Genomic DNA, 12,977 nt, shown 5'->3' on the forward strand with positions numbered 1-12,977 from the left:
TCAAAATAATAAATTCCATTACATGAGTCAATGCTAATGGTTTTCTGACAAATCATTCTCATAATATTTGGTGAGGGGACGGCAAATAGGACTGGATGGTAAAGAGCAGCTACAAACAGAGCAGTTCAGCTTCAGTGGGTCTGGCAGCGTCAGTATTAACACAGTATGAGACGTCTATGTTGTTCTGTGGTGCATGATACACAGTCTCCTGCAAAAGGGCACAGGAACCACCAGTGACTGACTATCGTTTTATTTGATCTCTTTAGGTTTCCCGCTCCACTGTATCGGCCTGTCAGTCCCTCTGTGATCCACCACAAAGACACAATTGCCACTATTAGGGCTTGCCAAGGACATTTCCAGCGCATAATGTCTAAAATGGGCTTTTTGTGCGGATTGTTTTGTCATTGTGATAAACAAAACAGGCAGGATGCCAGGCACTCTGCTGCAATATGTCCGTATTGGTTTGATTAATCTACAAATGGAAAAACTTCAAAAAAAGACACGTTCAAAAAGGACACGGAGCCTGTGGCATTCAGCTTTTTCTCACTTTCCAATTCATCAAAAACATATTCAATGTTGAGGGTTATTGTGATAACAAGCTACAGTAAATCAAAAGCAATACAACTGCATGTGACAACTGTAGATACCAGGATTATTTCATGTATCTCAATTTATTCTCCCCTTCATTGTGTTCCCAGTGAAGGTACGAGGGGTTAATGCAACAATCGGCTCAGAGTCCACTGTGAAACAGATAGCAGACCTTTAGATTCAGCTGTGACTGTGTATGAGTGAGAAGGGCTACAAGCAGGACAGCCAGGCCAAAATAAAATGCTACACAGAACCATGTTTGTCCCTGTGGTGGAATTAATTATATTGTTGCTCTGCAATTTATCAGATGTATTTCAAGCAAAGGAAATGCTGTATTTTCACTAAAACAAAGGAGGGAATCTGCTTCAAAGTATCTCCACCATAAAGACAAAATGCTTCTCAGTAGCTGTTTTCATTGGTTGTGCAGAATACAGGAACAGTGAATGACAGAGAGGCTGGGATGGGGCAGGTTAAAGTCCAGCACTCTGTGGACTGAGAACAGATGCACGGACGAACAGACACAAGCTCCATGTCTGGCCGAATCGCCAAGCACTCATGGGGAACACAGGCTACTCCGATACAACAGTTAGACAATGTATGTGATGGATGGAAACTCCTGGAGTGCACTTTGAGAGACAGTGAGTGTGGATTGGCTAGCAGTCTTTGCAATGCATTCTGAGTAGAGAGGGGGAGGGGGGGGGGGGGACAGAAGCTGCCTGGCCACCGTGACAGGGTCAGTTGTCCCTCAGGACGAGCAGATGGAGGCAGCATACTGACTCTTTTTCTCTTTTGTTGGTTTTGCTGGAAAGCCATGCAGAAGAATGTAGTATGACAGCAGCCAGTGCTACACTTAATGCATTGCTATGACAACCATAACACAACCAGTTACACGATGCAGGTGTTAGATGTACAAAAATAAACATACCCATACCATATCTAGTCTATGCCTCTCCAACTCCTGGCAGAGAGAGTTGGCAAAATATTATGGAACAGAAATAATAATATCCAATAATACCAAAAAAGCATGGCGTATAATAATAATAAAGAGAAATACTGAAAGACTTTCATTACATATTTTTGTAATCAAGCACATTTTTATACACTCACACATGCCTTGTATTTAAACACATTCTCTCTCTCTCTCTCTCTCTCACACACACACACACACACACACACACACACACACACAGACCTCTCAAGTTCATTCCATTCAAGTGAAGTTTGAGGTAAGTGGTTTTATTCAGCAGTAACTACTATGTTCAGCAGGTGGAGTGAATGCCTACCTGGTGTTTGAGAATCTCCGCCTGCTGTCTCCTCAACTCTTTCTCCTTCAAGGCAAGAAAAGAGAAGATGAGGGGAAAATCAATATGCTGCTATTGTGCCAATATCATGAAAATCACTACAGACTGATGGAATTTCAGCCCATTTCAAAGGGCCGCACTAATTTTACTGCCAGCTGATTCTCAAGTGGATAAAGGCCCACATCATGGTACATTTGAAATAATCTAATTGATGTGATCAAAACGGTTCATTGCCACATAAGTACGACTCTAATACTAACTGCACATCTGTCTTAAGGCTGGCATGATATCAGATTTCCACTACAAGTTTAAAGTGGCTGAAACTATTCATTATTATTCATATTATTGCGCTATCTACAGAAAATAAATAAAAATAATACTATCCGTCAAATTAATCTCTTTCATTTTTTGGGCAAACGATTCTACTGGAAGAGTGGGGGAGGGACTCAAAGTGAGAAGAGATGCTTATTTCCACAATATTACCATATGTGTATTATTAATATGTTATGTATATTTATTTATTTTATTTTTTTTAAATATCACTGTTAATGTTGATACCAGTTTATCGCGACCCCCCCAAAATCTGTTTCAAGGTTTTTATTTGAGAAGATAAATATACCTTTATCCGTTTTTCAGCCTCCAATATTTTGGCATTGGCGGCTTCTTCCTTCTTTCTCCGTTTGGCCTATGAATAAAGATTAAGGTCAAGAATCACAGCAACAGACATATATCAATCAGTCTTGGATGAGGGCTTTGCTGCACTTTAACTGATTGTTTGCAGTTTTCTGGTTTGAGCAAAGATTTTATGCTCCTGAATGCCAGTCAAATTTGTAAAACACAGCGAATGAATAATGTATCTCTTTAACACCTAATTGTGAAAATGTTGAAGCCTCCCGTTAAGAGTGGCTTGTCAACCGTGTCAACTCAAAATTGATTTAGTCCTGCTAAAACACTTTGAAGCTCCTACAGTATAATTGCGTGTGCCTGCATATGTGTGTGTGTGTGTGTGTGTGTGTGTGTGTGTGTGTGTGCATGCATCTTAGCACATGTTTGTGTGTGCAGAAAACAGCACCTTTTTTTTCCCTCGACCCACTTATGCTAAACTGTTACTGTTGTCTGAAGAAAAAAAGACTTTTCTGTCCAATTTAAATAAGGTCTGAAGAGGCAGCAACAGCCATTTTAATATTCAACAGCCGTCAACCAAGACCAATTTAGCATTAGTTCCATGTGGAATTATGCCTAAGAAGACGCAACTCCCTCCAATGCATGCTGCTGTTCAGTAATGAGCTTTAGGAAGATTAAAACACTATAGACTGAGGGGCTGCAGCTATCCAGGAATGTTCTGCTTAATCAGAGGTGCTGTTGGATCACATTCTCTACCTCCAGAATCTGCTGCGCCCTGACTTCCTTCTCCATCCGAATCTGCTGAATGCGCTTGATCTTTTCCTGTAAAACAAACAAACAAAAAAACAACCATAATCTCTTAATATTTTAGAAACTGGAAAACATCCTGAGATAAAATCACTCTCCAACCACTCCATTCCAGAGACGCAACAATAAGTTTAGTGCAAGATGTAATGATGGTAATTGAAAAAGCGAGCTTTAAAGTTTCACAAAATAACAATTCAGCATTTCCTGCAGTGCGGGGGGGGGGGGGGGGGGGGGGGGGGGGGGCTACGTGTGTCAGGACACTTAGATAAGGAGGAAATAAGGAGAAAGGGGAAATAGATTTGTCAGCAGACATAAAGCACACCCACCTGCTGCTTGAGGATCTTGATCTGCTCTTTCTGCTTCCTTCTCTCCTCCGCTGCCATGATAGCTACAAGAGTCAAGGCAGTGTTACATTAGTTTCTACAGAGACGAGCTGGGTAGTGTCTGAATATACGTCTGAGAGAATTACAGTTGTTAGGATATATTTATTTAGAAGATCTCACTGAGATCTAGATGTGTTTTACACAAGAAACGAGCAGATTCAGACATCACAACTAGGATCAGACACACAAAATGAAACACAAACACACAGACACACTCATTAAAGCAAACATTATTAAAAATAATAGCATGTAATATTTTAGAGTCCTTGGAGGCATGAGAGAAACTTTCAAGTAGCAAGGTGAATAGTGGAAACCAGTTTAACCAGTAGGCATGCAGTAATAATCAGAATGCACAGAAGAAGACTTATTTAAATGTAATGGTGCATTATACATTTCAGAATATGTATGGCATGTCTGGTAATAGTTCTGAGTTTAAATGAGGGATAAACAAACAATCTTGAGATTCTGATTGGATGTTTTGTCTCTGGCATCGTGTATAGGAATGTTTAAATGCATAAACATGATGTTTGAATGCAGCAACATGGCAGCAATAAAGATTAGAGCAGAAAGAAGATTTAAGCTTGTGCTTTTAAGTGAAAATAAATATGAACGTACATCCAAACAATAAGCAGCATTAGTGTCCCAGAGGCCCCGCTGCTCTTTATAAAGTGGTTGAAGTGACCAACTGACAAAGCAGAAAGCAGCATGTCCTCCTCACAGCTCTGAGCTCTTGTTAACAGACACACACCAGAACTTGGCTCTACCTTGCTGTTTCCGAGCTTCTTTGGCTGCACGCGCCAGTGCCTGCTTCTCCAGTTTTCTCATCAGTTTCATCTGGGCGGCCTGTCGGGCGATTTCTGCACAGAGCGGAAAGAAAGAAAGGTATTGGGAGATTTCAGGAGAATACCTCAAACCTGCTGGAGCCTGACCTCGCACATTTCACTCAGATAATTCTAATATTTTGACAGAATTAGGGACAGATACTCAAAAACCAAATTGTCCCTCTGAGGATTAACATATATTTATGAAATGTGTCCATTGACATTCAGAAAACACAGAGACAGACATGATTAAAATGCTTTAACAAGGATGGAGCTGGCTAACGGAGGCTCCGCTGCCCAAACAAGATGCTTTTCTTTGTAATAACAGCATGTGCAGTTATCAGGGTCTGAACGGGTTTTAAAGAGCAAAATTCAAGCAGTTTTAAGGAACCTGAACCGATTCTTTATCATCACAGATAACTGTTATTATGATGCCAACAGAATTAATTTACCCATAGCAATAAATGCTTATAAACACATTTACTTTACTTATTCAAGTGGAAGATGTCAGGAGACAATGAAGAAATACGGCAACAGTATTGTTTCTCTTAAAATATTACAAGATTTTTGGTTTAAATGACTGCGTTGAAAATCAAGACTTTTTCAAGGTGTATGCATAAAATTAAAAGTATATTTCTAACCTTGAAAACATAATGGTTAAAATTAACCATTTACGCAATTATAGCATTTATACAAACTCTGAGTTATACTATTATCACAGTCAAATAAAAGCTCAGTAACATATAAAAGACATAATAATAATGTCAATTCATCTCAAAAAGTATCTGCATTACTGTGCATGAAGCAGGTGGATCATAAAAACCGTTTTTGTCCATATACTAAAAAATGTAAAGCAGTAACTGCGTCCTTAACCTCTGTCCCTGAATAATATGTGGCTGATTAATGGCACACACACTCATGACAAACACATTTCAGGGCTCATTTCCTGCTGACCTTGAGCCTCTAGTTTGCGCAGCAGTTTGACCTCGCTGGGACTGGGGCCCTCAGGCACCAGGGGCTCGCCCACGTTGGGGGGCCGCCCCTTCCTCCGCCGGGACCCTTTGCCACCTTCGCCCCCCGACTGGCGGTCTGAAGTCGGGGGGCGACCCCTTCGACCCTCCATGGCCAGAATATGAGGAATCACCTCCTCCTCCTTCAACAGACTCCACTGTAACCCCTGAGAGAGGAACAAACCAGTCAACTACATGTTGATGTACATTTATCTGACTGAAGAACAGTTAAATTGTTAGCCAGTTAGAATAATGTGAGTGCATTGAACAGGGATTACTATCATTTAAATGATGCATTGATACATACTATATCAATATATATTCTATAAACACACAGTAAAACCTGGTTTAACAATGCATTAAATAAGAAAAAATAATTTTTTGATCTGTCATTTATCATCTAATTTGTATCTGGCCCCTCAGCACTGTATGTATTCTCTCTATTCTGCTTTAAATAATACACATACATCTTTTAACTTATCTCTTTGTATCACAAACACATAAAATGTCATATATCACTGGTCACCTGTGGAGGTAATGTCAGCTGATTATTACAGTTATCCATGCACAGTGAGAGGTCTATGAACTAGGACTACTGAGAGTTTTGGTAGATTCCTATTCCAGCCCTGACAGACTGCTGCATGAAGCTTTGCCTGCCGCTAGATGAAAAGATGAACAGGGATCACGAAGAGACAGAGAGAGAGAGAGAGAGATGAAAGGCAGTCACCTGGGGTCCTTCTCTGGCTTCATAGAAGTCACCAACCCTTATCTTTGCACTGAAGCTAAAATTATCGCGCGTGATGCCACTTATTCCATTTCTGGATAGATACTACAGAGGAGAAAATAATAATGGCGTTGGTTTAGGCAGAAAAAAAATGTGAAATTAGCGACATTGAAAAGCAACTGGGAAGCACTAGATTGAAGGGAGGCTAAGGTTACAATGTGCATCTGTGCAGTGCTACTAATCATTATAAAAGCCACGGGGACAAAAAAAGAGCAAAAGCTCTCAGGAGAGAAAAACGGTTCTGACCTTGGGGTGCACAATTCAGGCCCTTTCTTATTTATCTGTGGCCATGCTTGGCTTTTTACTGCCGACTGTGAGTGAATGCTACTGAGACACATTTTTCTCTTTGCACTACTACACTCAAAAGGCAGTTCTGACGATTAGTAGAGTTGAGCTTTTGATGAAGCAAACAAAGCAGATTATAGACTATAATATAGTGTACGAACGGGGCCAAAGCTGTGCATCCCAACACTAACCATTCATCATGTTTTAGGGGAGGAGGGGGGAGAGGTGGACAAAGTGAATCAAAGAATATCATCTCACACTATTAGGGTCACAGACAGCAGGGTGGGGTGGGTGGAGAGCAGCTGGAGCGATAGCAGAGAAAATATACAGCAAATCCTGATACACCAGCATTTGTTTGAGCAATGTTGATGAGCAGTGTTGCAAAAATATCCTTCCATAATAAATCATAAACCTTGCCACCCACTATGACTCCTACATTTAATCCCAAACTGCTCATCTGCATGCCTCCAACTCTTGCTGCTGCATCATGGCTGCAGACTGGACCAGGTACCTTCATCACGTCTGGGTACTGCCTCAGCTTCTTGCCACACGGGGCGTAGTAGGCCACTTCGCCCTGCGGCCGCCCGGCCACTGATTTGATTCTTGTTTCTCTCCGCCACCTGGGTTTTTAAGAATGGAAAAATAACAGGGTTGTTCAGAAAGACAGTGCGTGTGTGACCAGGCTCAGATGTGAGCAGTTTGAAGTGAAGCGCTTCATGAGAGCTTTCCTTCTCTCAGCCTCTCTACATACCCCAGCTCCACAGGTATCATCAACTCCTTCTCATCCATCACCCTCTTCCTCTTCCCTAAGCCTGCGGAGAGACAGAGTTCAACCATCAATCTGGCAGCACAACTTACAACTGGAAACCTCACACACACACACACACACACACACACACACACAGAGTAGCAGCAGTCCAAGCCTGAACTCACCAGTAATCATACTACGTTTTACTGTCCTCCCCCCAAAAAACCAACTACATAGGTGGTTTGTACAAGCAGCATAATAAATCCCAGATTATGTTTATTGTTGCCTGACGGCGGCTGCAGTAACTATGACGAGAGCAAAGAAGGACGGTGGCGTAACGTTTGTGTCGGAGGATATCGGGATGTTTTGATGGATCAGATGAAGACATGCTGACTTATTTTAACTCACATATGTAATTTACTCATGAAATGTTCCTTTAGTTGCATCACATATGTAATGTAGGTTTACTTACATCTGTAACTTAAGTTATGCAACAAACGTAGCTTATTTTAACCCAAACTTATGATGTTGCCTGAACCTCCCCAAACTGCAACTGCTTTCTAACGTTAACTGCAGAGTTAAAACTGCAGCCGTTGCTCTTACTGGTATGAGCAGGGTCCTCTCGGCTTTTTGAGATTAAAATTCAAGCAATTTCAAGGACTTAAACCAAAAATGTTGAGACTCTCAAAGCCTTTAGCGTCACATCTAAATCTTTTGGTGTATTGACCATGTTAATTTTACTACCTATTTATATTAACTTTACTTATATTAACAAGACAGAACTTATCTAGATATGAGCTAGCTTAGCTGGTCCAGTGTGAGACGCCATAGAGTGGAACGACAAATAGCTTCTTTTTCATTTTAGCGTCCATTTCAGTCCATCTAGCACTGTTAGCTGCACGCTGCATCAGGTGTGAGACGCCAGGTGACAACAAATATGATGCACATGAGTAAGTGTGCAGGTGAAACTAACCTTTAACAACCCTGTATAAAGATGTATTGATCTTCTAAGTCACATTAGAGGGTATAACAATCCTCCTCTGTGGTGGTATGGGTTGGCAGTAAACTAAGAACAACATCTGTTTGCATGCTGGCCTTTCAACACCACATTAATCAGTGACGTGTGACCACCAAAGTTAGATATACGCTGTATTCCATGGGCTGCCATTTTAAATTCACTAAACTAAAATCCAAAGCATGATAAACATGAACACAGGAGTGACTTCCCATCATATTGTATTGAGTGATGAACAGTGTCCTTTAAAAAAAGAGAAATTAAATCACTTACATCAGAAGTAAGACTGGTTATATCTGCTTGGCACATTCCTGGCAAGCTACACATGTCTGACTTTCTCTGATCTGAGCAACCTCTCCACAGTGAAAGAAGGCGGAAGTTAACCTTGTTGCTGTGCCAAACAAGTTGTCAGGGCTGTGAGACATGCCCCTACAGGACCCAGAGCTCCGCTAGTCCAGGACAACCAACTGGCTCCCTAAAAGCAGCAATCCCTTTTTAAAGTCATCTGAGGATCATGAGTTGTTCTGTTATTCAAGAGCAAAGGCCTTGTAACAGAACAAGGCCTCTGACGTTTACTATTGCTGTTTCTGTGGTGCCTGGATGGTGGAATTAAATATCTGCCATCACAATAAGACCTTGAAAGGTTTAACACATTACCTAATGGAGAGGCTAGGCTGTAGGAGGAGGAGCCTGGAGAGCTGTGGTAGGCCAAGGCACTGGAGCTGGTGACGATGGTGGGAGACTTGATGACCTGCAGGTTGAGCGGGGAGCAGCTGGTGGCGGTGTGATTGGTTGAGGTGTTCAGTAGTTCTGGGCCTTTGGTTAGCCTGCGGGGAGTCATCTCCTTCTTACACGAGCCAGAAGGCAGCAGCTTTAACTCCTTCACTTTCTTCCCAGAGATGTCGCTGTCAGAGTTGCTGTCAGACTCTGAAATGGGAACCAAGGACACAACGTTGGTCACCATAGAAAAAATAAAGAGCATTGTGTAGTGCCAGGCTCCAAGTTGTGATGATTTACTGCTTTTATTTAGGAGTATTTTTAGGTTTTGGATGGTTGGTCAGACAGATATACCAAGCATTCAGTGACATCACATTTTTACATGATTATATGACAGAAAATAATCAGAAGAGCGATCAGGAAATTCAGGAGGTTTCAGGTTGAGTTTGAGGGAAAGTCTCAGTACCAGCACACAATTTACATTTCACAACAGTTTTCTTATCATCTTTCCTCCTGATAATGTGGAATATTCCCAGCCACTGAATGGAAGCGTTTCCATCTTCCAAGCTAGCTCGCTGCTTAGTGACGTGCACAGGCGACAAATAGGGAATTAATCCAGGGATGTGATTTGATTATTAGATTTGTAGAGGTAAGGATGAAAAAAGTAAAGACAATTTATTAGGGGATAACTTTAATAATAAAAAATATGTGTTACTAGTGAGGCATTACTGCCCAACACTGTCCATGCAAGGATAAAAATAATGGATGGATGGACTTTAATTCTTGTACCAACCTGACAGACTATCATCTGAGTCCTCTTCATCCTCCTCCTCCTCCTCAAGGTCATCATCCTCATCATCATCATCGTCTCCTGAGTCGTCAGATTCCTTGTTGGCCGGGAGACCAGCTGTTGGGTTACATGTCCCAGGGATCCCCACGCCAGGAATTCCTACTCCGGGGATACTAACCCCGGGAATCCCGATCCCGGGTTCTCCTCCACGAAACAAATCCACCAGAGACTGAACCAGGTGGTTCTGAGAGAAGCCCTTCCAGGCAGCTAAAGGGTCCGCTGGTCCCTGTCCCTGTCCCTGTCCCGGTGTCTGTCCCTTACCCTTGGCGGTCTTGCTCTTTCTTGATCCATGGCCCGTGGCATGGGGTGAGGTAGTGGAGGGCTGTGACGGAGGCCCAGCCTGGGCAGCTGCGGGGGTCCGGCTGGGCCCTGTGCTCAGATTGACAGGCATGGAGCCCGCCTCGGAGTCGCACTGAGGGGACTTGCCTTGAGAGGCGGAGTCTTTGCGAGGTTTGGTGATGAGGGCCAGAGGTGCGTCCTGAGTGATGCTTTGGATGACTCCATTGGGGTGGTGGGGTTCAGGGAGCCCCAGCAGGGCGCTGGACAGGAAGAGGTTGGAGTGATTGTTCTGGGGTGGAGGAGGTGGAGCGGGTGGCAGTGGCGATGAAGACAGAGACCTCCTCTTTGGAGACTTGTTTTGCTGCTTCTTTCGCTCAGCTGGGAACGTCTGCCCTTGGGACATGAGAGTCTGGGAATAGAGGAGGAGGAGAGAGGGAGAGAACAAGGAGAGGCAGGGAGGGAGGGAGGCAGAATGGGAGGAACAAAGAAAGGTTAGAAAAAAAACTAGAGAAGAAATGGGACAAAGTGGAGTTGCTCTAGCTGTCAGTTCGCATCACTGTTGATTGTTTGAGCAGGTGACAAAACTACAATGGCGAACACTGGTACAGTTAACTGTGTCTAAGCTCTTTTCTGGGAAACAAAAAGGACATAAATGCAATAACCAAAGGCATTGTATTCGGCCAAGTTCACAAAAAGAGACTCTGAGTATCTTTCTAAAATTATAATTACTTGTCTGCACATTTGAAAAAGCTCCATCATCATTATCATCATGCAGCTGGGCATGTTTGCCTTTTTTTACACTGATGACACGTTTGGTTCAATCTGTGTTTAAGCAAAGGCAGGTTAGACTTTAACATTGCACTTTCAACTGGATGTGATATGAAGTGAAACAAATCAATTTCACAGACCATGAAATACAGTAACAGTGCTGAAACCACAGGGGGAATTTAGCTCGTTGTAAACTTCTCTATACTGGTAAAACAGGAAAGGGGAAATGATTTTCACAGAATAAGCAGATCTTAAAAGGTTTAGCTTATTGATTATTGTGCTACCATTCATATTTCATCTGAAGAAAGGGAATTTGTGTAGTAAAAGCTAAGAAAAATGTCAATTTTTATCCCACTTCATCTGAACCGATGAAAAACATAAATAATACAGTAGCATACGTGCAGACACAAAGTGTGCCTCTGAATGGAAATGAAACTAAAATCATTAGCTATTTTATCAACAGGCTAAACTTTGCAGCAGTAGAGCAACCACTGTGTACAACCACTTTATATCGGCCCCTTGCTAAAGATTCATACATCGAATGGTAAATGGACTTATGAAGCCATAGAGTCAGCTGCTCATCAGGACATTCAACATTCAGTTTGGGTTCAGTATCTCCAAGAATACTTCAGCATGTAGACTGCCGGCCAGGCATCCAAACACACGTTCACATCTACTATTTGAGCCCCGACCCCCTAAACGATTAGCTTTAGTGAAAGAAAGTCAGATCTGGATCCAACATGTTGGCCTGTAGCAGCTCTCAGGTTAAATGACCTGCTGGAACAGTGGGACGGACATTTAAATCCACAGAAGTAAGATGTTTACCACACTACCTTGTGGAACAGACTACTAATCACTTACTTACTTACTTACAGAGTGCATGTTAGAACATTCCTGGTGTCCATTACCCATCTGTACAAATACAGTTATTATTATTATTATTATTAACTACAGTAAGCACTAACCAAACATTCACTTATTTACAAGAACTCAAAGCTGTCACACTATATGTATCAATAGAAATATAGATATAAAATATCTTAGATGTTTACTTGTTTTTCTATGTCCAGTCCCAGTTTACTAAAACAAGTGCTGCTTCCTGAACAAAGATTCTCTCTGATGTCCAACTGCAGTTGTTAGAGTTTGCTCAAGGCCATGTTTTAATTTTAAAGAGGCCCTTTGGAAGATGTTTCCCTCTGATACTAAATCCAGCCTCTCGTGGAAGAGAAACAGCAATAGTCCATGTTATGATTGTATTTTAAATCGAGTGTGCAGCTTCACCAGCAGTATTTCTGTGGCTGCTTTGATTCTGTTTAAAGGTATATAAAGTAACATTTCCACATTAAAATGTCTAAAAAATAACTAGACTTCAGTCACATGACATGTTGGGTTCTACACTTACATTACCGTTTTCCAACAATGTGCAAACTCAGAGAAATGTGTCATTTTATTCAGTGTAGATGATGGGTTTCATTTGGTTCAATGGCATCGTATAACCTTTAACCCTCTAGCTGCTCTAACTTCCAGGGAAACACCAGATGACACGTCAGACAGTAATTGTAAGTCACACAATGTCACATCATATTTTTAAACACACAGCATAATGCAGGAGGAACAGATAGCAGAGATAGTTGAAGTTCTGACCACAGATAACAGCGCTGGGCTACCCCATGATTAAACCAGCCACATAATGTAAGCTACAGCAGCTGCATGGCTAGTCAACTCAGCTAATGCTAAGTTATAATAGCTCACATGATTTACAGCTGTTTCATTGGCTTGTAATGACAATTTAAGCATGACTAAATGTAATGTGAATAAAACCTTAATACAGTTTTCATCTGCAATGGTGGTTGTATAAAAACTAAAACTCCCATGAGCCCGAGGTACTTCCCAACGTTGTCACAGACCATCTTGTGTTATTGTTTTGATGGGAATAACATCCTGTGTGTTTAAATAAATGTGGTAAATTGCCAGAAGATTAAAAGATGTGCTGGTTA

At 41.8% G+C, this 12,977-nt stretch overlaps 1 protein-coding gene across 1 annotated transcript in view; it reads right to left on the reverse strand.

Annotated features, from left to right (window-relative positions):
* Positions 1-12,977, reverse strand: part of LOC131986922 (bromodomain adjacent to zinc finger domain protein 2B-like) — a 74,141-nt gene that overhangs the window by 13,280 nt on the left and 47,884 nt on the right. The window contains 12 exon segments of the mRNA XM_059352064.1: positions 1,520-1,546; positions 1,872-1,916; positions 2,509-2,574; positions 3,270-3,335; positions 3,647-3,708; positions 4,468-4,560; positions 5,479-5,701; positions 6,262-6,363; positions 7,115-7,223; positions 7,355-7,415; positions 9,024-9,293; positions 9,877-10,621. Coding sequence (XP_059208047.1) covers positions 1,520-1,546; positions 1,872-1,916; positions 2,509-2,574; positions 3,270-3,335; positions 3,647-3,708; positions 4,468-4,560; positions 5,479-5,701; positions 6,262-6,363; positions 7,115-7,223; positions 7,355-7,415; positions 9,024-9,293; positions 9,877-10,621 — 1,869 coding nt within the window.

The sequence above is a fragment of the Centropristis striata genome, chromosome 2 (assembly GCF_030273125.1).
Source record: "Centropristis striata isolate RG_2023a ecotype Rhode Island chromosome 2, C.striata_1.0, whole genome shotgun sequence".
NCBI lineage: Eukaryota > Metazoa > Chordata > Actinopteri > Perciformes > Serranidae > Centropristis > Centropristis striata.